Genomic DNA, 24057 nt, shown 5'->3' with positions numbered 1-24057 from the left:
CTCACAGGGGGCCCGGGCTATATAAGCTCCGCAGCTGTCAGGTGGAGGACACTGGCTGCTCTGCGCTGGGGGACGACAGGCTTTAGGGATTTACAGCTCCAAACACTCAGATCCAAACTGTAGCAATGTCTCACGCTTGGGGATACGCGGCAAACAACGGTGAGGCGCTCATTGCACGTATTGCCATAATAATACATTCATGACATTACGAACAAAGGAGCCGCTGGATGATTGAAAGGAGAGAGCATGCACATGCATGCATCACTGCAGATATTTTTCATTATTCCTTTTTTTTTTTTATTATTCGCGCGCGAAGGCATTTTTACATGCGTTATAAGCGCAACCTCACATCCAATTGCGCATATTTTATTTTACAATACCAAATGATGCCAATAATAACAATGTTGTCAATATGTAATTTGCAGGACCAGACAAATGGTGCGATAACTTCCCTATTGCCAATGGGCCCCGTCAGTCTCCCATTGACATCGTACCTGGCGGAGCATCGTACGACTCCGGGCTGAAGCCGCTCAACCTGAAGTACGATCCTTCCACCTGCCTCGACATCCTCAACAACGGACATTCCTTCCAAGTGACCTTCGCGGACGACAACGACAGCTCAAGTTAGTGGGATACTGATTAAATGAATGCTGCACTGTCAAATAACCGCATTAAGAATTGCCAATGCTTTGTTTTAACCTTGATGAAACGTATTGATTTAATTACGTATTGCATTATCAAACGAAAGAGCGTATGAATAGAGGATTTGGGGATCGAGGTTTCGCAAACAAAGGACATCAACATATTGCTAATCATATGCATGGTGCAGCAACCTGCAGAAAATGCTGCAGCAGGTTTAATGCAAGGCTGTTACGCAAATCTCAAGACAAGAAGGTATTAATATGGTGCTATATTAAAATGGATGCGTGAGTCATGCCCCAGTTTCATTGATGCCTAGGGGATTCTGGCATTTGTGGACAGTGTGTTGAGATTAATTTTATTAAAAAAAAAAAAAAAGAAAAGAAAAGAAAGAAATTTAAGAAATCGGATCTGCTGAAGAATTAAAGCAACTTGCTATGCGAGGGGTTTGCTGAATAGGCTGAAGGAATCCTATTGAAAATCCCAACACAAAGCTCGCTGATTGTAATTGAATTGGTAATGTAACCCTGGTAAACCTTTCCCACGCCAACTCTTTTCTGTTGACAGAGAGGTCAAAAGCACGAAAAACCAAGGTTACTCAGCAAACCCACTGGAGCTGAGTTAACTATTAATGTGCCTGCATGGGAATGACTAACTTCTCCATTTTATCAGCTTGTAGTAAAATGAGGTCTGCCTGATTTTAATGCCCCCCCATTTTGTCGCACTGTGTTTCAAAACCAGATCACATTAATACCAACACAGATGAAACAGTGTCCTTACGTGTGTAAGGATATGTGGATTTTTGCAGTTGCTGTCCTGTAGCTTATCTGATGTGTTGTTACATAAAGACACAATCACATGGATTATGTTCTTTTGGGTGAAAACGCAAAATAATTTAAAAGCATCTTTGCAAAGACTTTCAGCAGAATGTGTCACACCATTTTCTTCTACCTTAAAAAATTCAAGAGATTATTTCCACCCGACTTCCTAAATAAAGAACTGTCTGCTGTGCATGATCATCCATCATGACATGCATCATGTGTGCACTGCGGAAAACATGAACCTGCATCATTGTTGGTTTTCAAGAATGTACAATTTTTTCCTGTTTGAGTGAAACGTCAATCTACTCCGTTGTGTGTGTGTGTGTGTGAGTGTGTGTGTGTGTGTGTGTGTGTGTGTGTGTGTGTGTGTGTGTGTGTGTGTGTGTGTGTGTGTGTGTGTGTGTGTGTGTGTGTGTGTGTGTGCGCGCATTAAATCCTAAAGAGATCAATACACAGGATTATCTGCTCCTGTTAAACTACTTATCGCACTCTAAATAGATGTATTACGTAACACTGGAAGGAGGTTTGATGTCAACAATACCTGGACATTATTTTAGAGACAATGTAGCCCTCCGTCTGACCAGCACTTACGGGACAGGAACTGAGTCTGCTTCCATGAAGTGGGAAGTGTGCCACAGCGTCGGTGTGCTTCAGCTTGCGAGCAGTCCTCAGTACGTTCAGCTCAGGAGGCTCTTCAGACTATTGTCTTGTGACTGAGATAAACATCTTTTAACAGTGCGGCGGCATCAAGGCAGGCCAAATTCACAGAATAACTGCCGCTTCCTGCATTTCTACCTGTCTGAGTTGAAGTCATCAATCATGTTTGGGGTTTTTTTTTTTTCATGTTTTCTTCTTCAGCTTTGAAAGATGGACCGATCTCTGGGACCTACAGGCTCAAGCAGTTTCATTTCCACTGGGGAGCTTCTGATGACAAGGGCTCCGAGCACACTGTGGCCGGGACCAAATATCCTGCTGAGGTATGGACACTGTTATGAATGTCACCATCAGACAATCCGTAGTTGACAAGCTGAGGTTGACTCACTCATATTTGTTTAAAAAATCGTGAACATTTCTAAGCATTTCTTCTGATAAACAAATCTGAATGGCTGGATTTAACCACAATTGCACAAGCGCAAACCTTGTTTTTGTACAATTAAACAAAGAACTAGATTGGGTGCTTATTTTCCTTCTTTTTTTTTTTTTTATTCTTTTTTGCCAACTCACAAAAGAACTAAAATTACAGAAATGTTTGTTTTCCCAAACCTTATTTTATTTTTATTGTGAACAGTCATGAAGTCTGGTCTATTTCAACCAACAAAGTCACATGATATCAAAAGTTTTATATCAGCACAGGTTGTGTTTAAATAGTTGTGGGAGTTGATTATCGTTGTATATGTACTCTCTTTCCAGCTCCATCTTGTGCACTGGAACACCAAATACCCAAGCTTTGGAGAAGCTGCCAGCAAGCCTGATGGGCTCGCTGTTGTTGGAGTTTTCCTGAAGGTAAGCAGTCATTCCTGCAGCCTTCCTCCACTGTGACACAAAATACATGACATATAGACGCTGACTGAATTTATTTTGTTGTCTTTCAGATTGGTGACAAAAATGCAAATCTCCAGAAGGTTCTTGACATGTTTGATGCCATCAAGGCCAAAGTATGTTTCCATGACAACCACAATCTCTTGTATGTTCCAATGAGATTTGACTCAACAACAGGTTGCTCACTTTACGTATCACTTTCAGGGAAAACAGACCACCTTTGCTAACTTCGACCCGGCTACTTTACTCCCCGGTTGCCTTGACTACTGGACATACGATGGCTCCCTGACCACGCCCCCCCTGCTGGAGAGTGTTACCTGGATTGTCTGCAAGGAGCCAATCAGCGTCAGCTGCGAGCAGGTATGCCTCCTCACAGGCCGCATTCAGCTGTGGCAGGGAGACTGGCTGAGTGCCCACGGTCTAGAATAGCCCTGTCTGTAAATCCTATCTTAGTCAAGGGCTTAATTGTTTAGATTAACGACGAGGTCTGAAACGAGAAGAAGAAAGCCACTGTGGTACGAGGAAACACAATCCTGCATGCTTATTCCACCATCACAAAATACACTGGGTCATCTAAGTGCATGAGGTCAAGCAAGAGTTCACACAGAAGCCCGTTGCTTCACCAGGGTTTTACAGTATTGTGAGTCACCAGGAAATATTCCTCCCATGCATGTAACATATTCTGGTGAAAAAACCATGACTGAGAGATTTCAGAAAGATATTTGCCCAAGCTCAGCATTCCCATAACCCTGTATTTATGTTACTCCTAAAATTTGTCCTACTGCAACCACTGAAATGGATATTTAACTTCGACACCACCCATCAATCTAAACTCAGTTTTGTCCTTGTGGTTGTGGGTCTTCGGGCCAATGCGAAAATTAACGCTACTCAGTCAAATGTTTATTTCATGGACCGTGGAGCCTGTAAGTCCTGAGCAGACATGTGAGATGTGTGGACACAACCTTTAGACCTGGTGTCACACAAGGCTGGTAGTGTAGATAGTGGCTGAAAAGTAATTACCCAACAATTATTTATCAGATAATTGTGAGAGGATACACCCACCACTTGAACGATTTTGTCTCAGTTGTGACAAGAAACCCACTGTGTGTACATTATGTGACTGAGGCAGTGTAATTACCACCAACTGACTCATTAGCCAGGGTTAATGACAAATCCTGAAGCAGGCCATGTGACACTGAGTGTGATTTGTTGTTCTGGGCCTGTCTGGCTCAAAAGGATAGTATGAGGAAACTATTTAGGAAGACCTTTATCTGATTAAAGATTAAGAGGTGTTGGAGCAACCAATGTCCTCTTTTGCTCCAATCTCTAATGTTCATTGTCATCGTGGCGCAAGCAGTGGTGGATTTCAAGGTTTGCACTGCGGTAGGCTCGGATTGAACACAGTTAGAATTAACTGTGGCTTAGTTACAGACTTTCTTACTTTTTTTATTACAAAGAAATACATTGACACAAGTTTCACAATAAAGTCCCTTCATGCAAAAATGCAGCTGTCACGCTGTAAAGAGCCAAACCAACAACCTCACCACAGCTCCTTTCTTCGATGTACAGTCTGAGCCCATCATTCAACCACAACAGGGATGTCTTTGACACTGCAAAGTTCCCCGGCCATTTTTAACAAACGGCAACAAAGTTGAACTTTCACTACAAGTCAGACTCAACCAAAGATGTTGAGTAGGCAGTAAGTAGAGTGACTGTTCACGTCAGAGAAGAGTGGAAGTTATCCCGAAACCTCTGTTTCTGAGTGTAGATGATGAATAAGTGGAACTTATTATTGTGTGCATTCAGAATACACATTCAGCTAAGCTAAAACAGGATATGTCTTTGAAAAAAGATAAAAGCTCTAATCTGAAGAAAAAAAACAAAAAAACAATCATCAGTCTCTTTTCTAAATTGTGAATACAAATTGTGAATAACCCAAACAACATTAAAATTTATTTAAAATAGCCAAGGTACACAGGATTACACCTCATACTAACTTTCAATTTGAATTCAATATAGTAACTTTCCCAGACTCTCAAAGGCAGAAAAAATCTGAACGTTTATTCAGTTTCCCAGATCTGTCCTTGATCGTAGTGAGTGCCTCATTATTTGTTTTTGGCATGTCCAAATCTAATTTTGACAACATTAAAGCAAGCAAAGCCTCAGGGCCCGCTCTGTCACCTCTATCACCACACCAAGGACGCCATGTTAGGAACCAGTGATGTGGAGTATTTACCTCAGTCACACACTTTACATTAGCCTCAATGCATTGCTGCAGCTCCGATTTGTGCATTTTTATGATCGTTACCATGACAACAATATTTTTTGGGTGAGCGTGCTTAACTCGATGAAAACATGCCTCCATCAGTGTGATTGTGTGGGCTCGTGTTCACAGGAGGTGAACACGAGCGACAAATCCTTACAAGTATCTTCCCTCTCCTTACAGATGGCCAAATTCCGGGGCCTGCTCTTCTCCGCAGAGGGCGAGTCCGAATGCTGCATGGTGGACAACTACCGCCCACCCCAGCCGCTCAAGGGTCGCGCCGTCCGCTCTTCCTTCCAGTAATGACCCTCCCCCCATTTTGCCCTTTCTGCCCTGTTGCCCTCTCCCTCCCTTCCCCCTCCCTTTAGTGAAACACCCAGAATTACCTCTCTCGCAATGAGTTGCTAAGCACACATATCTCTCTCCGTCCAGTTAAAAAAAAAAAAAAAAAAAAAAGAATTCCTGTGACTCATTGCTGCCATGAGATGGAGTCTGGATTTGCATCTATTTTTTATGTGTAACATGCCAGCAAGGAAAACCAGTCATAATTTATTTTATAGGATTCACACTTCATGGTGGCAGTGAAACATTTACCAGTATTTCAGTGTCGTGTGTTTGAAAAAGACTTTGCGTTAGTGTGTGTTGTCGTCCAACAAACACCTCGAGAAGGATAAACGAAGATGATTTATAGTCAAACTGGTGCTCTGGTGCTCGCAGGAGGCGGCAGAAAGCCCAGGCCCGATGTAGCAGGCAGGGGGAGGTGAAAAAATATCACCATCTGTGAAGAGGCTAAGGTGCAAATAAAAGACCCACACACACATACAGGCCTCTCCTGCTGCCAGTCCGTCTGTAATCTCCGACTGACTGCCAGGCTCTGCATCACAGCAGCTTAATGAAACGCTGCAGCCGCCTCCATCACAACCGATTGACTCAGAAAATCCCTCTCTGGAACACGCACCCACACACACACAAAACATCGCACGCACAGTCTCATGCAGACATGATGCCTATAGGCACTGACCTGCTTATTGATTTGAATTGTACAACAGTGTAGATCAACAAAGGGTGCGAGCACACACTGCTATCACTGCTAGCTCCTGCCCACCATGATAGTGACTTATTCTTTTCGTTTTTGCAGCTCATTGTCAATGTTTTCATGTTCCCAAATTGTGTTTTTATTATCGTGACTTTGGATTAAGTCTGTTTTTAGCTGATTGCAAAACAAGTTGTGATTCCGTCATGTTTTGTAACCAAAAAGCTCTTACTTTTCCCAATTAATTGAATTTGCAATGTATGAAAAGAAGTTCCTTCTGGTGTTGTTTTGAAGAATCAATGTGTCTAGTGCTAAAGCTTAAAACGCACACTCGTCTTTTACGTGATGCCATAGTGGCTACCACACAAAGCCAAGGAAGAAATGAATTCGCCAAGAGAGCCAATGATGTGAAGAACCTGCCAAGAGTCAAGATGATAGCATCACTCTGCTGACAAGCCCTGCATAGGAAAACAATTCACTGAAAACCTGCAAGGCCCTGTTTGTATTTCTGGAATGTGACAGATGTATGACAAATGAGATGTAGTTCCAGAGAGATTGTAATGAGTTTCAAAAGAAAATTTTAAACGCCTTATGCCAGTCACCTTTAGAGCCGTCCCAGGAGTACCTGTTGTCATTGTGTTTTGGACGTGGACGTTTTACTAGTCAAATAAATATATTTTATGACTAATGTGTTGCCTTCTGGGTTGTGTCTTTCTCCATTCTTCCTCTTCATTAAGTTAGAGAGAATAACGGTGGTAATAACACATCATTATATGCCCTGTTCTACATTACATAAGTCTGTCGGACTAAAATATTTTTTGGCATGCAGACAGTCAGCTGTTCTTCTAAAGCCTTACAGCGTTTTCAACCCAAATCCAACTGGGATCGGAGTTGCACAATCACAAATTAAATGCTTTTCTAAAATTAATCTGCTGTGTACATACTTTGAGTTCAACACTTCAGAATACATCCTGACTTGTACTGCTCATTACATTAAGTTGAAGGTTACAGAGTTTGGATGTCTGCTTGCATTTCTTTTCACTTTACAGCATTGTGTTGAAAAAAAATTACTAGCTTTTTCTCACATAAAAACATAAAAACAAACAGTGAGCCATCAAATTCACATCTCATTTTTGAATTAGTACATTTTAGGTAAGCTGTGAAAATTCTAGGTTCTATTAAGTGAACAGAATTGTTTTTACCTTCCCTAAAAATAGATACGTTCCTCTGAAGTTTGTGGTTGATGCATTTCAAAAGTCACAGTCATGTCTCAGTTCCTGTTTACCTTTCTGCATGTTTTTTTTTTTGTGCAAATGACTACAGCAGAGGAAAAAATGAAATGTGAAGGAATGTTCATATTTTCATACAAGTTGTAAATTCACATCTTTATAGTTGAGGAGAGTTTACTTTGACAGAGATGGATTGACTGGACACATGATGAGAGAGTCGGTTCATGAGAGCTGAGGAATGAACATTATTTGTTGTTTGTCTAAAACAGGGGTTAGAGCTGGAATGTATTGCTTTTGTAATGGATGACATTAGTCGAAGCGAAGTATCAAACTGAAGTACAAGTTGTACTGATATCTGAGGGTGTCTCTGTTGGGAAGGACAGACTGGCTGGCATTTTCCCTGATAAGAAAGAAACTGCATATATCTTGAAAAAAGCTTGTCACTATCATTCCTTGTCAAATGTACCACATTAGGGGTTTTCAGTTAGCTTAGCATAGAGACATGAGTGAAAGAAGTCAACAATTTCAAGGCGGTGTCTGGCGTTAGCCTCATATTTGCACATATTGGAAGTAAATAGGGTTAAATAAAATAAATACCAAAATATTGTGTTAAATCTGCTCTATGGCTGAGCAAGTTTCTTTCATTAAAGCCATAGCATTTAAAACCAGCACTTAAAAATATTATTATAAAAAAAATAAACAGTAAACATGGCTTCAGTCTACATCATAGTGTTTCCTCTTAAATACGTATGAAATACATTGGTAACAGCAGGCTGAATTTCTAGCAAATTAAAGCAAATTCCCCTTTTAAACCAAAAATCGAAACAGTTCAGCAGTTCAGCATATGTTAATTTAACTCTCAAATGCAGAGCAAAAAAGATTCAGGAAGAAAAAATAAAAATTCCATCATATAATTATGTGTTATAAGCAGTGAAGTACTATCACCTACAAAAGAGATGGTGCATGATTGGAATCCAGGGATGTGCGGGGCCCTGCTGGTTTTTCACACTACTGTGTATCAAAGCTTTTAATCAGCACTGGCATTTCACTCTCTGAGGTGATGTGAGCGACACTTGACTTCTCACCACCGTTGTACAAACCTCAACAGGAAGACAGACTTTAGTCAGCAGGGCCTTTCACACTGTTTCCCACAGTCTTCATGTAAATATGTCTGTGTGTGTATTTTGTGTGGTCACCAGTTGGTTACACCACACAGGGCACATTACAGCTGGACAGTTCACCAGAACATCAACAGTCTCTGGTGTCCTCATTCACCCCAGTGTAGCATGTGTCCTCCAAACTATCAATACTAGTAAGAGCCATCGATTACTGTAGTGTCTCGCTCTCTAACACAGACACGATCAATAACGTATTGTATTATAACAAAAAAAAAAATCTTTCATCCAAAGCTTAATGGAAAAGTTTATTTAAGTCTACATGCAGTCAGTCGTGTAGGCACAGTGGGTGGTTCTATAACAAGCCATACCAAGGGCAGCAATGGACAAAAACCAAACCAGTGATGCTTGTTTATTCTATTCTATTAAATTCTATTACAAACCCCTGAAACTGTGAACACCAGCCCTGTTCATCGTTCCTGTCTGAACATAAAGGAATTCAATAGAATATTGTCACATCATACTCAAGGAGCCTTTCTGTCTCTGCTGCTCCGAGTCTACCCAGTAGATACCAACATAAAGGGGTCTTTGATTTCTTCCACTTTGCAACACTGAAAATAACTTCTCGGATTTCCAAAGTCAGCGGAAAGAAGCACTGGGAAACCAAACGTTCTGAATTTGTTTTTTACACTATTAGTATAGCACTGCCGGCTTTTATGATCCTATTTCTGGCAGTAACATACTCTTTTTTCACAATAATGATGGTAGACTTTTACAGTTAAAAGACAAAATGTTGCTTTTCATTTCGAGACAGCATCCAGATAAAATTATATTTTTCCTGCAGAACTTGTGACGAGCTAATTACTTAGCTGAACTGCAATAAAATAAATATACCTCCAGATGGACTGGATAGAAAGTAAATTAATCATATTGAATTAGAAAGATCCCCTAAAGGCTTTTTGATGAGAGAAATTCTGGCATAAAAATCTATAAATGCTGCATCTCTCTGGTCTCAATCCATATTCCTGAGCACAAAATAAACCTGTGGTGGATTTACTGACTGTACTCTCATTTAACCAGTGAAGCGCTTACTCCGCTTATGTTGAAATTCAACATATTCAATGTATGGAGTTCCTCTGCTCATGTAGAAATGTATTATTTCTATGTTGGACGCGTAGTTCAATGTTTGCGAAGGTACCTGGAACAGTGTGACGTGTGTGATGAAGTTAACGAGAGGATGTAATATTTGTGGGTGATTTGGGACGACATGTACCTTGCGGGAAAAGCGCTAAGTAAATAAAGTTGATCTGTTTTTGAGCACTCAAACTTACCACAGCCACCGACTGAGGCCGAGAGAAATGTTACACAATTTGTGGCTTTATGGTATAATTTAGTTGTCAGTTGCTCCTTGAAAATGATCAACAGAATAATTTTTCGGTTGACGTAAAGAAGCGCTTCTTCCACTCACGTACAAAAAAGCAATTTTTATACGTTTGATGCATGGAATTCCTCCGCTCATGGAGAAGATTAATATTTGTATTCTTATTTCTTCAAAAATCTGGAGATTGAGATTGCTCGCTTTAATGCGTGACTTTTATGAATATATTTCTTTCATTTCTTTTTAAAGCACTGTAAATTGCCTCATGTTTTAATGGTGCTCTATAAATACATTTGCCTTGCCTTGTAAAAACAATGGCTATTTTAGAAAAATGCACGCAGCCAGGTATGCTAACAACTGCAGCCTACATAAGACAAAGTAAACAGTCATGTTTTTGAAGTCTGAAGGTTTGGTTGATGCTGTTTCTGGCATCACAAAGGTCGGGGATATGTTTTGCCTCCACAAGCAGGCCCGCTGTTCATAGCAATAAATGTCAAGCTGAAATTACTGGGCAGACTGCAGGGGCTCTTCGGGAGAATGTCAAAACTTTCAGATCAGGGTGGATAAAATAACTGAAATAAATGTATTCACACCGAATGTTATCCAAGCGGCATAGTTGAAATAAAGAATGTTGATCATCTCCACCCCTCTGTCACCATTTCAGTGCAGCCTCCCCCTTTCTCTCGGAGTGCCTTTGTGTTGCATCTTTTCATCTCACTTGGTGTTGTGACAGCTGGGAGAGGGGGAAAAGGTGCTGCAGGGTGCCATCATGTAGTACAGATGTGGTCGCCCTTAGCATGTCAGGCTTCCTTTGACACAAAGCTCCGGAAACTAAGAAGACTGTAACACAGAGAAGGGCTGCAATATGAAAGGGTGTCAAGGTCAGATGTTTACATGATATGATTTTAACATAATGCCGCTGTTTAAATGCAATGTATCGAACATTTGAGGTGAGTGCAAACAAATCAGGGTCAATTATTTGAGGTCAGTGCATACCAGATTGGACATACACCACAGTCTGCATGTTACACATTTTCCACCCCCAGGCTTCTGACCAGTGGTGCAGCTTGTTGCGTAATCAAGCGTGGCAGGCGGATGACATATATCAAGGAGACAGGAACTCCACACTCAGCTGTAATCTGTGAGAAGAGGCGGCGGAGGAGTCGGACGAGAAGCACATCCAAACGCTCGCCCCTGCAGTGCAGTCAAGAGAACCATGTGATTTTTAATCAAAGTTTAAATGAGGTTTCTCATCAACCAAGGTATCGTCATCATATAGAATCTCAGTTTTACAGAATTTCAAGAAATCTTGGGAGCGTGTGTGTGTGTGTGTGTGTGTCAGGAGTCAGGAATCATTAAAAGATAGTTATGCTTTATTTGAAAAGAGTAAGAATCGCTTGATGAATCCCTGGTGCAATGGTGTTGAAAAATATCATATGCTCTTTGTCTAATATAGCACCTCTTGTGTGAGAGCCTTTCTTTATATCCAAACATGTCTTTACATATTAGTTGCTATTTAGTAAAATTGTAATATTACAGGAGAGTCCTTGGCAGTGTGAAGTGATAGAAAAGTTACTGGCTAAATCCAGAGGAAGAAATACCAATTGTACTGAATAGAACTGTTTCAAAGTATGGACATGTTTATGCTGATGTATAAAAAGATGTTTGAGGACAGAGATGAGGCCACCAAGAAACCTGAAGCCCCATAGATGTAGAAGGGCCTGCTCACTTCTGTTCTTCCTCAAGTCCAGTATGATTTTTGTGGCGTTCAGTGCCAGATTATTTGTTTAAACACCAGGCTGTGCACTTCAAGACCTCCTGTCTGTACGATGTCTCCTCTCCCCTTGAGACGAGTCCCACCACTGCGGTATCGTAAGAAAATAAAGGTCAAGGTCACCATGACTCCAATGGTGTCCTATTTTTACACCTCTTCCCAGTAGCAGTCCTGAGTTAGAGATATCATGTTGTGTTTTGCATGTGTTCATTGTCCCTCAAAGTTGAGCAGATAACATTTTGGTAGTGGAGGGTCAAAGGTCAAAGGCCACTTGGTTCACATATTTGTGTTAGCACAGTATCAAATGAAAACCTGCACACCCAAACAGAAGAAGTCTATACTACTCATGGAATCAGTTCCAGTTCAAAGTGACCCTGCGATAAAGTGATCTTATCAACGGATGTTCACACTTTATAGCCTAATCACAGAATACTTGTGCATTTTTATGTGCTTGCCAAGTATCATTAAACATATTTTATTTCCTGATTGATAAATTGCTCTGCAGTTTTCCTATAGCAGTTTAGACAAGTAGCCTTAATGGTGCTGACTGCAGATTTGTACAACTGACAGAGTAACTTTCATTTATCCTGCAACTCAGTGATTTTATTGAAGTGTGTTGAGTGATAGGATATATCATTCCTCTGGATCAATGTTTAAACACATCAAACTTCAGAAATTGGATATTTGACGCAACAACGAAGTCTAACACTGATAGCCACACTTGACGTCCTTGAACTCAGGACAAAGATGTTCAGCAGCAAGAAAATGAACAGAGAGAGAGATTTTGGGGGTCAAAACAGGGTTAAAAAAAATGGTCACATCATAAACAGAAGTTGTTTTTCTTTGTTGCTTCATCAGAATTGGCTGGCTGCAGCATCTTTTTGTTGAGTCGATGTCATTTCCTAATATTTACGGCTGCTACCTTCAACGACAGTCTCAGCGATAAGGTACAAATATAATTTGAATAACATATTCATTTCATATCTGTTTGTGTTGCAGAACTCCTTGTGCCCACATGGGGTGAATCTGGATGCCATCAGTTCAAACAGAGTGGTCAGGAAGCCCCCCCGGTAAGCGCTTAGCATTTCTCAAACTGTGAGCAAGAATGACTCAATGTAAACACTGTGATAGCAAATTTCCTCTGCAATTTCCTGCTGCTCGGTCCTCATTGCCCTTTTATGTAAACAGACACTTCTGGAGAAGTGTGTTCCAATGACATAAAGGACATAGCTGAAGTCTGTGGTGACAAAAGTGTGATTAATTTTCTTATTTATAGTGTTTATCGGAACAAAACTTTCAACACTCGGGCTACTAACTTGAGCCAAATCGATAAATCTAATTTTAACACATACATCACATTTCTGTCAGTGGTCCTTTGCACATAGTTCATGCTAGAGTTCACTCTATTTCCCAGAGGTGAAAAAATAATAAAACATTAATGAACAATGACCTTCAGTAATCCTAGGAGAGAGCAGGTGTTTGCACTGAGAGTGTAATATAAGCACAAAGAAATTAATTTTTCACAAATGTATGAAAGTCAATACATTTATGTTTTGATTTTTGGAAAAAATAAACAAATACAGCATAGAAGCATGACAAATCTCATTTTATTAGAGCAAAGTAGAACTTTAGTGGAAACTGGACAATTTGCATCAAATATCAATATGGATCCACTGGAACGGTGCTGAAAGCCAGAGAAACATGTCCCCCATCAATAAACACAGTAAAAATGTAAATATTAAGAATGCGGACTGTCTGTATTTGGGTTCTCACGAGGAAGCACAAGTAAACATAAACATTTTGAATCCTGTCCTTTAAGTAAAATCCAAATTCACCTTCAAACTATGGCCTCTTTCTTTCTTTCTTTCTTCTCACAGCAGCTGCCACTACGCAACTTAAAGTGATTCTCAGTGATCAAGTTAAACTTGACCTGTGTTTTTACTGGCATTATGAATGAATGAAATGCTTAATAGAAAGCCCTTCATAAGTATGATGCGATATTGTGTTTGACAACTCCACATACTGCAGCTCCAACTTTAATGAGATCATAGGATAATCCCTGTTAAATGCAGGGTCATGCATCTGTAACGATTACACTGCAGCTCATTGCAGACACATGGACCTTCATATTAGGCCCAACATCTGTTTATCTGTATGTATTATTAACTAATCACTCCTGTCATGCTGGGACTGGATAATGGTGACTATGCAATTGGTGTGTGGGCTGAACACAGTTATCTCACTACTGTAAACCTGTAATCCACACGATGCAAACTCACAAAAACAGGAAAAGTGATGATGTTTTCTCTCACCTTGTATTTGATAGACTTCCAACTGTGAAGCTAGTTTGTAGATTTTTAAATGTCTTTGACTCGGACAAAAAAAATGCAATTTGTCATCGAGTATTATTTTCCACTAACAACAAAGTCATTTCATACATTTGCAGTCATATAAATCCCACATTTGCTCAACTGAGGTGTTGATGCGTTGACCCAAAATTCAGATTTTCTGAAATTGTCTTTTGGATAACTGCTTGTTTACTGAAAATACTATATTTTGCAAATAAATCGCTCACATGTTCTGCTAATTACAAAAAGGATAGTACAGTTTTGTTGCGGGGGAAACCCTCCCTGTTGCATTATGGAAGCTGGCAAACAGAACGTGCAAGACATATATGACACAACATGAAGTATTGATCACAGTGTGTTCCTTTTTTAGCCCTTCGCCCCTCCTGCTGATATCTGCCGGCCAACATGTCAGTATTTTCTACTGATAACGGAGAAAAAGTGGGGGTTGATAGTGGAGGGGTGTGTCACCTATGTGGGCGGCCTCATATGGCTTATACAGCCCAGGAATAACATTATCTAGGTCACCTACACAGAACTTCACTGCCTCCTCCTCCTGTTCGGTTGCCCATGCTGATAAGACTGAGTCTCCTGAGTGAGGTCACCGGGCTGCTGCTTTCCTTAGTGAGAATGAGCTCAACCTTTACCAGTCCTTTCTTTGTCCATTAATCCATTCTTCTTTTTTTTTGACTTTTCATTTTCTCACACATGCAAGGAGGCCAACATCTTGAGCTGGAGATGTGCATGGATGAATGAGTACCAACAGTCACTCATTCAGTTTTCTCGAGCCTTCCTCTCTTTGTTCTTTTGTTTCCCAATCATTCAGGCTAAATAAAAAGAAAATCCTTTCCCTTTCTTCTTCCTCACTGCTGTTATCCATGGATTTCCCTCTGACATCGCTCCTGTCCACAGTCAAATTAATCCAGACTTTGGCCGGAGTTCTCTTCATGCTCCCGTGCTCTCAGCCGGCTATCATTACCCAAGAGAGTAGAGTTTCCTGTGGAGCTGCAGGAGGTCACGTCTCTCATGTTACCACCTGTCAGTGCCTGACGGTGGGCAAGAGTGGCAATGAGGCGAATGGTGGCGATATGTGTGACAAAGCTCGTTCTTTCAAATGTTTAAAAGCAGAGTTTGAAAAGGAATCGGTCATGCAATCACATGTAATTTGCATGTCTTGTTGTATTTCTGTCCTGAGGTCCGGCTATGGCCGGACATTGCAAATCAGTTTCAGGCGTAAATGCGATAGCTATAGTGTTTGATTTGTGCTACAGCATCCAGGGATCACGCTTGTTTATCAATTTGTGCATCTCAGGGTTGCAGGTGGCTGAAGCTGATACCAGGTGATCAAATGTAAATGCAAGAGACAATCCGGACCAACAGCCAATTAAAACAACTTGTAAACTGCACTCAAGCCCAATCCAAGACAGACTGAAATATTTGTTGAAAAGAGAACTTTAGAGGCGGTGATCACATGTTTTCTTCTATGACAGCCAGGGTGGGAGCAGTAATTTGTCATTTACAAGAAAAAAAATGACAAAAAACAGTTTATGTTATTTATTAAAAGATGTCTTAATAAATAAATAAATGTTTTGTGTGTGTGTGTGTGTGTGTGTGTGTGTGTGTGTGTGTGTGTGTGTGTGTGTGTGTGTGTGTGTGTGTGTGTGTGTGTGTGTGTGTGTGTGTGTGTGTGTGTGTGTGTGTGTGTGTGTGTGTGTGTGTGAAGCTCTGTGATGGGGCCAAGACTGGAACAATGCTGACATCACGGTGATTCATTGATAATGTCTCTGTTGCGTAACTCTGCTGCATCTCTGCAAAGTTACACTGTAAAATAAAAATAAGTGAGCTCCTTCCTCTTTCAGTTATTACCCGAATATTCTTTGATACCAACACAAAGTGGACGTCATTAAACACACAGAGGCCATTTAGTGGTCAAACTCTGTATATTGTTCTCCTCAGTTGTGTACAAAGATAAGGACAGCCCGAGAGAGAGAAATCTTTCACCACACCACTACTTCGACTAAACAACGTAACAACAGTCGATGGCTCCAAACAAAACCTTAACATTTCAAAGGCGCACTTCTCTGGCGCCATGTATGTAGGAAAGGAAATTCCTTCCGTGTGAAATGCCACGTATAGAAAGATCAGGCCTTTGATAGTCCAGCATAGCCTAAATAGCTTCAATGGGAGCCTCTAAAGGCAAGGAAATGTCTGCTTCAACGTGGGGCGATGAGTTGATAAAGAGCAACAGCAGCGACCCTCATCATCTTTCAGACAGGCAGGAGATGGCCGAGATTCTAGAGGTCTCATGACAGGTGATCCACACATGACATACACAAGAAGTACATGTAACTTAAGGCAACATGTTTCAATCCTCACAGTGAACTTAAATGAACCTATGACCACTGAGAGTCAAGCAGCAACAAATAAAACTGCTGACAGATGCACAGCCGGGACAACTACAGACAGCCACAGATTTCATAAATTGCATGTATCACTGAGCTGAGGCAAGTTTGTGGTCTTGTGCATACTCCCTTTACTTACAAGAATGGTCAAGTGTATGTGTTTTAGCCACGACATGACACACTTTCAGGAACTAGAAGCCTGATTAATGCAAACATCTTTTTACTGGGAAAAAAAATCATCCAGTGACTCTTAACAAATTATTCACTGTCAAACTGCGTACTGGTGTACGTCTATTGGCAGAAGTGAAGTGGTGTGATGAAACAAAGAGGAGAAAAAACACATGTCGAAATGTATTCTCAGCCCAATCACAATCATCTTTTTTCACAGAGAACTAAACACAGCCTTGTAGAAGTACGTCTTGATTTACAGTAAGTAGTGGCTCTGAAATATATTGATTTGGTAGTGCTTGTTCTTTGGACCGCTGGTCCTCAGAGGGGCTTCTTGACTTATAGGTTTTGATGTCATCATGTGGAGGAAAGACTATAAGACATCCTTTTCTATTCGTATTGAGCAATGTCACGATGAATAGTATTGTTGATGAAATGAAAATATACTTTTTGTGGAATTAGTACTACTACAACTAAAGGTATTTATTGGCTATTTCAGCCAATGTCCCTGGTTCAAGTCCGAGTTAGGTTTCGGGGACTTTCGATGTGGAGCTCGCATATTCTCCTTGTGTATTTGCTCCAGATACTCCAAAAGCTACAAAGGCATGCATTTAAGGTCAATTGGTGACTTTAAATTGTCTATAAACATTAATGTGATGGACTGGTGGCCTGTGCAGGGTGCCGTCTGCCTTGGCTCATAGTCATCAGAGACAGTCTGACCTTTAGTTGTACCATGATGGATGAATGGACATGTGACTTCACTGTTTGAGGTTGTAAGATCCAATCATCCAATCCAATCATCTGAAATATGTTCTATAGTTCCAGATTGCTGTGATCATCGCCTCCCTCATCACTACTACGCTATCTTTGCTTTTCGGCAGAAACCCGGTCAATCTTTCTGAACATCAGTGTCACATGCTTGAACCTTTCAGGAAGTTGTATGTTTCTTCCCTGGCAGGTTGGCACAGTGGAAAACCAGTATAGAGACATTTCTTGTAAAGTCACATGCACACAGATTTACAAAGCAGATTAGAGAATTAAAGGTCAAGTTCATGATTACATATTTATAAAAAAAAATTGTGATTGTCACCCACATGCATTCCTCCTTCAACAAAGTGATGATACATTTTGTCCATGCAGTTTGAATGTCATTACCAAAGAAAACATATAAATATTTGAATACGTGGGAAGTGTCTTATTTCATTTGTTTTTCAATTTATATATTCTGACATACTATCAAATCACGTACACTCATAAACAGTGAAGACAGATAATTACTGTCATGTACTTAAACTAGTCACAGCTCATGTTTCTGTGTGGTTATTTAATCATTAATAGTTGAATGGGTGAATGCATACTATATCTACGGACAGAATTTTCACATCTTACATTCTGCTCTCTTGCTGATCTGAGTAAAAAATTTGAATCATTATATCCGTCCAAAGTTGTGGACATGCAAAAACATATGCATCTTATCTGATTTTTCAGAGGGGCGTGGCTATCTTTCCTCTACTGCAGACTTCTGGCACCAAGTGTTAGTTCACTGATAGCGTACAGTTACTCTGATAACATAGTGTATGCTCATTTAGCAGAGCTGGTAAAACACCAAAACAATCCACAGTGACCAAGATGCCATCATTAGGACGCACAAAAAGTGTTTTATTGTATTTCTCTTATTATTATTTATACAAACATGATGATTAGACGTCACACATATTTTTGACATTTAGCCTGTTTTTCTTAAGGTTCCTTTAATTTCATATATGAATTACATCCACAGCTGCAGTGCACACTAATGCGGCTACTGCTTTGGTCCCTCACTACTCAACATGGTGTTGCCATTTATCCCAACTATGATTGCAACGTAAAATACTATTTTGTAAGACAACATTTAATTTATTTTACTATTTAAAGAATTATTATTTGCTGACCCTTTTGTGATCCACTCTGGAGAACAGGCATGTTTAGTAAATTTACTATGACTGACTTTTAACTCACATCTTTCTTAGTTCATTGTACAAGTAAAAAAAAAAGTGTTATTACTAATGATTCAGCTGCTTTATCCATGCTGACAAATATATAACAATGCATCAATATAGTGCTTTGTGTTTATGAATTATCTTTCTTTATTTAACCCAAGTCAGTGTCTTTGAGCTTGGGTAGATAAGCTTATTATTATTATAATGTCATAATAATATATTCTAATATTTTTTTTTATTATGTATATGCATGGAACCTTGACAAACTGGTATTTGGCAAAAGAAATGTATGTGAAATGGTCAAAAGCTCCCTGCAGTACCAAATATTTGGTCCAACAGATTTCTGGAATTAAAAAAATTTACTTTTATAACAAACCTTGATAGAGGGAATAATTACAAGTGAATAATATTAAATAGTATTTTACCACTACACCTTCATACCTATTCCCATGAAGACATGTACTGCAAAGTGAGTTATGTTACCACACTGGCTCCCCTATGTTTCTTACCACAACAATATTTATCTCCCGTACAGTGAAAGTAAATGTTTATTCACTCTCCAGCAGGTCAGAAGACGGGCCTTGCGTTGCTTGCAAAATAATATCCGAGCACAAGAGATTTAGCAGCATGTCTGTGCAGTGTAGCAAAAAGTGAATGTAGCTGAAGTCATCCAGCACGGTCCCTGGCCTGCAGGCCCATTCAGCACGATGCAAACCGACAGCTTCATTGTAAATCTGACAGACAGCACAACACACGGAAGACCTCAGGGCTCTGGGCTGCAAGTCAGCGGGAAGTGGATGTAACCCTGGCTGCATGTGTGTGAATGAGAGAAAGAGCACGGCGGGGAAAAGCAGAGATGAACAAAGACTGCACCAAAGAATAAATAAATAAATAAAAATCATGGACACTTTCGATAAGAAGAAATTCACTCACCCATTCACCCACAAAATGGCACATATACTTGAAAACCTTTAGCAACAGCTGCCAGACAGTGTGTTTGCACACCATTGGAAGCAGCTTGTCTTGCTTTGTTGCCGTCCTCTACCTTTTCTCTCTTTCTATCCCCTGACCGCAACTAGAAGGCCAGACAGTTTCCACCTCTGAGTTTGGTTTCACTGAGATTTCTTTCTGTTAAATGGGAGGTTTTTTTCCCTTTGCATCTTCACCTGTGCATGCTAATTTGCTTGATATATCCACTATATAAAGGAAATAGAGAGAAAAAAGTGGTTGAGATTATTAGTAGGGGACACATTTGACTCACTGGGCCATGCATCTCATATATCAGATATATGTAGTCATACATCTTCAAATTCTAACTCTGAATTGTGGAATTGGGTTTCCAAGCTTTGCAGGATCCCTTGTATGTTTTCTACTGAAATGTTTGTCTTAACAGTTAAGTCGTATAACCAGGAAATGTTTATTTCATACAAAACTGGGTTTACTACAAATAAGCAGGGTCATTAGTCATTATTTATTTTTGGTATAGGCTAGACACTTGGCATTTTTTAACACAGTTATTTAACATTGCTTAAAAATGTGCACCATTTTAAAGGTGCAATTTTCACCACCTCCTGAAAACTATCAAAAGAATCCAGAATATTCAGTTTGGGGTGTACAGATAGTTTGAAGAAAATATGACGAATGGGTGAGCAACAGCGAGAATAGTGCATCTGGCCATGTGTCAACAAATATGATTTTTTTTTAATTATAATAACAATAAAGTCAGCAGATGTATTGAAGTATACTAAATTCATGCATTTCTGTAAAAACAGAAATTAGTCATGAAATCAATCAAAATGATGGTAATTAGAATTTTCAATGTTGAGACATGTAATGTAAATGAGATGAACAGAGCAAAGCAAAAGTCAAACCATGAAAGCGAAGAAGGTAAATGTATGCCTTTATAAGTAGACTTTTATAAACACATTTATTTTAGCTAATAATATGAATATGTTTATGTGTCTACACAGTATAAACAATAATTGTATTGTCATTCAGCTTATCCAATATCTGAAGGAATATTATAAGACTTCTGTGTTTGTGAAGGAATCAGACATCCATCCACTATAAAGTGTATGCTATAGAATGCTATACCTTTACTGGATTGTGCCCCTCCAATCAAAGTAAATCACCATGTATGGATATGTCATTCGGAGATTTGTGTTTTTACATGACGTCATGCTCATTTTATATGTTGTACTGAGCTTGATTCAATGTTACATTCGAATCGATGATACAAGACAATTTGTGTCCCGAAAGCTCTCTTGGACCTCCGAGTAAGGATGCTGGAATTGGGCGTATCATAAAAATGATGTAACAGCAGAACCTTCTGCTTCCCCTCTACTGCTTTGAAGCTTGGTTTTGATCTCTTTGCAGATACTGGTGATTGTAGTTAATTATGGTGCTGCAATAAACAGGGGCATCAGGAAGCTGGTTGGTTTTGTTTCCTCTTGCTGCGCTTTATGTAGAACGCGGCTTCACAGAGTGTGCAGCGTAAGCTTGTTGACCTGGTTTTCGGAGCTCATATTTTTTTTGACATACACTGCTTGAGGTCCTCATCAGCATCAACGGCTCATATGACTTCTAAAAATAGTACTTTTTTTTTTATGTGCACATTTTTAGTGCCATGTATTTCGTTCATTTCTCCGTGACATTTCTCTGACCTGTGCTTCTGCCGTCACCGTAACAGTCCATCTTATCTGCCCAGCTCGAAAGCCAGATACGGACTGCATCTCAGTGTTGGCAAAGCAAACACAAATGCCTCTGTCATTTGAAGTAAAAACACAGAGAGGGACAGGCCAGATGATTGCCATCACACTTCCTCCCCAGTGAACTGGGGTAAGTGTGAGGAGGGGCCATCATCAGGCTCTCCTTATGTAACCGGACACAGTCTGTCTGGTGCCCACATCCCAACACAAAACGATGTACAAATGTTGTTGTGCAAGGGAGAGGGAACAGGTTTGTCAAAAAAAAGATGAAGCTATTCAAGGATAATGATCATATGCGTGTGAGTGTGCATCAGAGGTCACAGGTTCAGAGGATGCAGAGAAACGTTCAGGTCAAAATGAATTTGTTTACTTATTTTGGTATTTCATAGCCTATTTATGGCTTGGATGAAATGCAACTAATTCCACAAGCATGAATTTGGATCTACCCACTTTTTTTTTTAAGTTTAACATTGTTTTATTCTAAGTAATTTTTTTGTTCTGAATGTCTGTCAGATTTAATTCAATTAATTGCCATCTGACACAAACCATATCGCCTGTGTAGACATGCAGTCAAGTATTGTTTCCTTCAGTATCTCAGTAAAGAGACATAAACATAATATGTATCCAATAAAAATAAGGGACACTTGTTTTTTCCCCTAACAAGTCTAACGATTGTTTAAGAAGCTAATATTTTTGGTCACAACAAAACTCTGTTTTCAGGTTAACACAGATTATTGCAGCCAGCTTTCCTCATATACTAACACCAGCATTTGCTTGAGATGATTACAAATGAACAAAGGTCTGCTTTTATCAATAAATAAAGCAGCTTTAATTGCCTTAATTCACTGGTGATTTTCACCTGAGGCTTTATTGCTCGGATTCATTACAGCACCCCTTCAGTGAAACACAGAAACAATGAAAGCAATTGTAAAGAGAGGTGGAGCTGGTGAGTATTTCACCCTTGCTTCTGTGTAAAGGTCGTTCCAAATATCCGTCCTCAGAAAGCAGATCTCATTATTTCACAAAGTCTCATTGCAAACACATAGTCACAGTCAGTAATAACAAGATTTTAAGCTCACAGAGGATTAAATGCAGGTTAAGTGAGATTTTACCTTTTACAACTTGCTGTATTCTGTATAATAGTTACAAAGACTTGATCCATCAGGCCACCTCATGATACACAGACTGAGTAAGTCAGATCTAATCGGAGGCAAGGTGGCATATAAAATAAAGATATCAAAGCTTCTTCCTGCACGTTATATACATTTTCTATACGTTTGTTAAGAAAACAAATCATGTTAAACTTAAATTGCAATTTTATGGAGTGATCATATGTCTGAGAGGAGTTTGGGGTCCCTCCAATAGAGCTGGAGGAAGTTAATGACAAGGAAACCTGGATTTCTTTCCCTCCATGGATGGATGGATGAATGGACAGAGTTTGGAAATGAAACTGAGGATGTAGAAATCGATATGAAGTGTCTGTACTTCATTATGCATCTGTCTTTTACCGAACAAGCATGTATTACTTACACATGTTGTGCAGGTTCCTGGTCCACAGAAATATACTTCATTCCAACTCACTTATTATTAGTAGTATTTACACTAGCATCTTTCTCTTCAGAATAAAAGACCCAAGCCAATCTGATTTCCACCATTTTTGCACACATTATGTGCCGAAACCTTAATAACTTTTGCAACAATGCATGTATGGCACTAGATGTACTCGTAATACTACTGTGGTCCCATGTTTTATTATTGAGAGGGGTTAAAATGCAACAGCAAGTATAAAGGGCAGCACAAACCTGATCTGCTCAACAAAGAGCTAGACAGTTTGGTACGGTCTTGAACACAATATCAGCATAAAAGAAACTCCTCGCCTCCTTTTTAGTTTGTTTACAAACATTTCTACAGATTTGTGTGAATGCTGGAGGAAATCACACAATCTTTTTCTCATCTTCTGTGTGTTTTTTTTTACTGTCTCCTCCATTTTTGATAAAAATTTTGACCATTCTAATATCAAAATGTACCACAGACTGCATTTCTGCATACTTTAAAGCTACGAAAATAAGATTACTGAATTTGTTCTGTGGTTAAAATTCCACTGTTAAGTTTCAAGAACCTGGAGGGGAAAGGGGGCGGGGTTAATCTTTGACCTGGACCTGTCAAATTAGTTTCTCTTTCATACCATCATGACTTTCATAATTAATTGCAGCAACTCTTTTTAAAGCTCATGTCACCACAGATGCACTGTAGCACATTATAAATACATTCCCAGTGGCGAATTAGTGCTTTAAGGCACTAAAGATACACCAAAAGTCTATTTCTGCCAGGAACGTTCATTGAAGCTCAGACAGAGGAGTAACTTCAACCACAAAATCCCTGTGCAAACTCTAGTATAGCAGTTAAAGGAAACACACACAATGACAGCTAAAATAGTTATGTAATATTTTATCCACATGTTGAAAGCTCAAAAAAGCATGAAAAAATGATTGTCAACATATCGTAACAGCCAGAGTCAAACATTGCTTAAGTACCAGTGAGGTAAAAACCCCCTCACCCAACTGAAATCAGGGACTATAAATCTCTGATTATAATATTTATATTTTTTTTTATATTTATAATATAAAAATCAATTCTCCTAAACTTAGAATCAAAAATCTGTTC

At 39.6% G+C, this 24057-nt stretch overlaps 1 protein-coding gene across 1 annotated transcript; it reads left to right on the top strand.

The window, feature by feature from the left end:
* On the top strand, positions 1–6983 carry LOC308143965 (carbonic anhydrase 1). Its single transcript, XM_080514927.1, has 7 exons — positions 1–159; positions 426–623; positions 2319–2437; positions 2871–2963; positions 3053–3115; positions 3204–3359; positions 5446–6983. The coding sequence occupies exons 1-7, from the start codon at positions 126–128 to the stop codon at positions 5563–5565; spliced, it is 783 nt and encodes a 260-aa protein (XP_080371053.1). The 5' UTR covers positions 1–125; the 3' UTR covers positions 5566–6983.
* Positions 6984–24057: the final 17074 nt, after the last annotated feature.

The sequence above is a fragment of the Blennius ocellaris genome (genome assembly GCF_963422515.1).
Source record: "Blennius ocellaris genome assembly, chromosome: 19".
In the NCBI taxonomy this organism is placed as follows: Eukaryota; Metazoa; Chordata; class Actinopteri; order Blenniiformes; family Blenniidae; genus Blennius; species Blennius ocellaris.
Note: the sequence above shows the minus strand (reverse complement) of the source record. Positions and strands in the feature narration are given on the sequence as shown.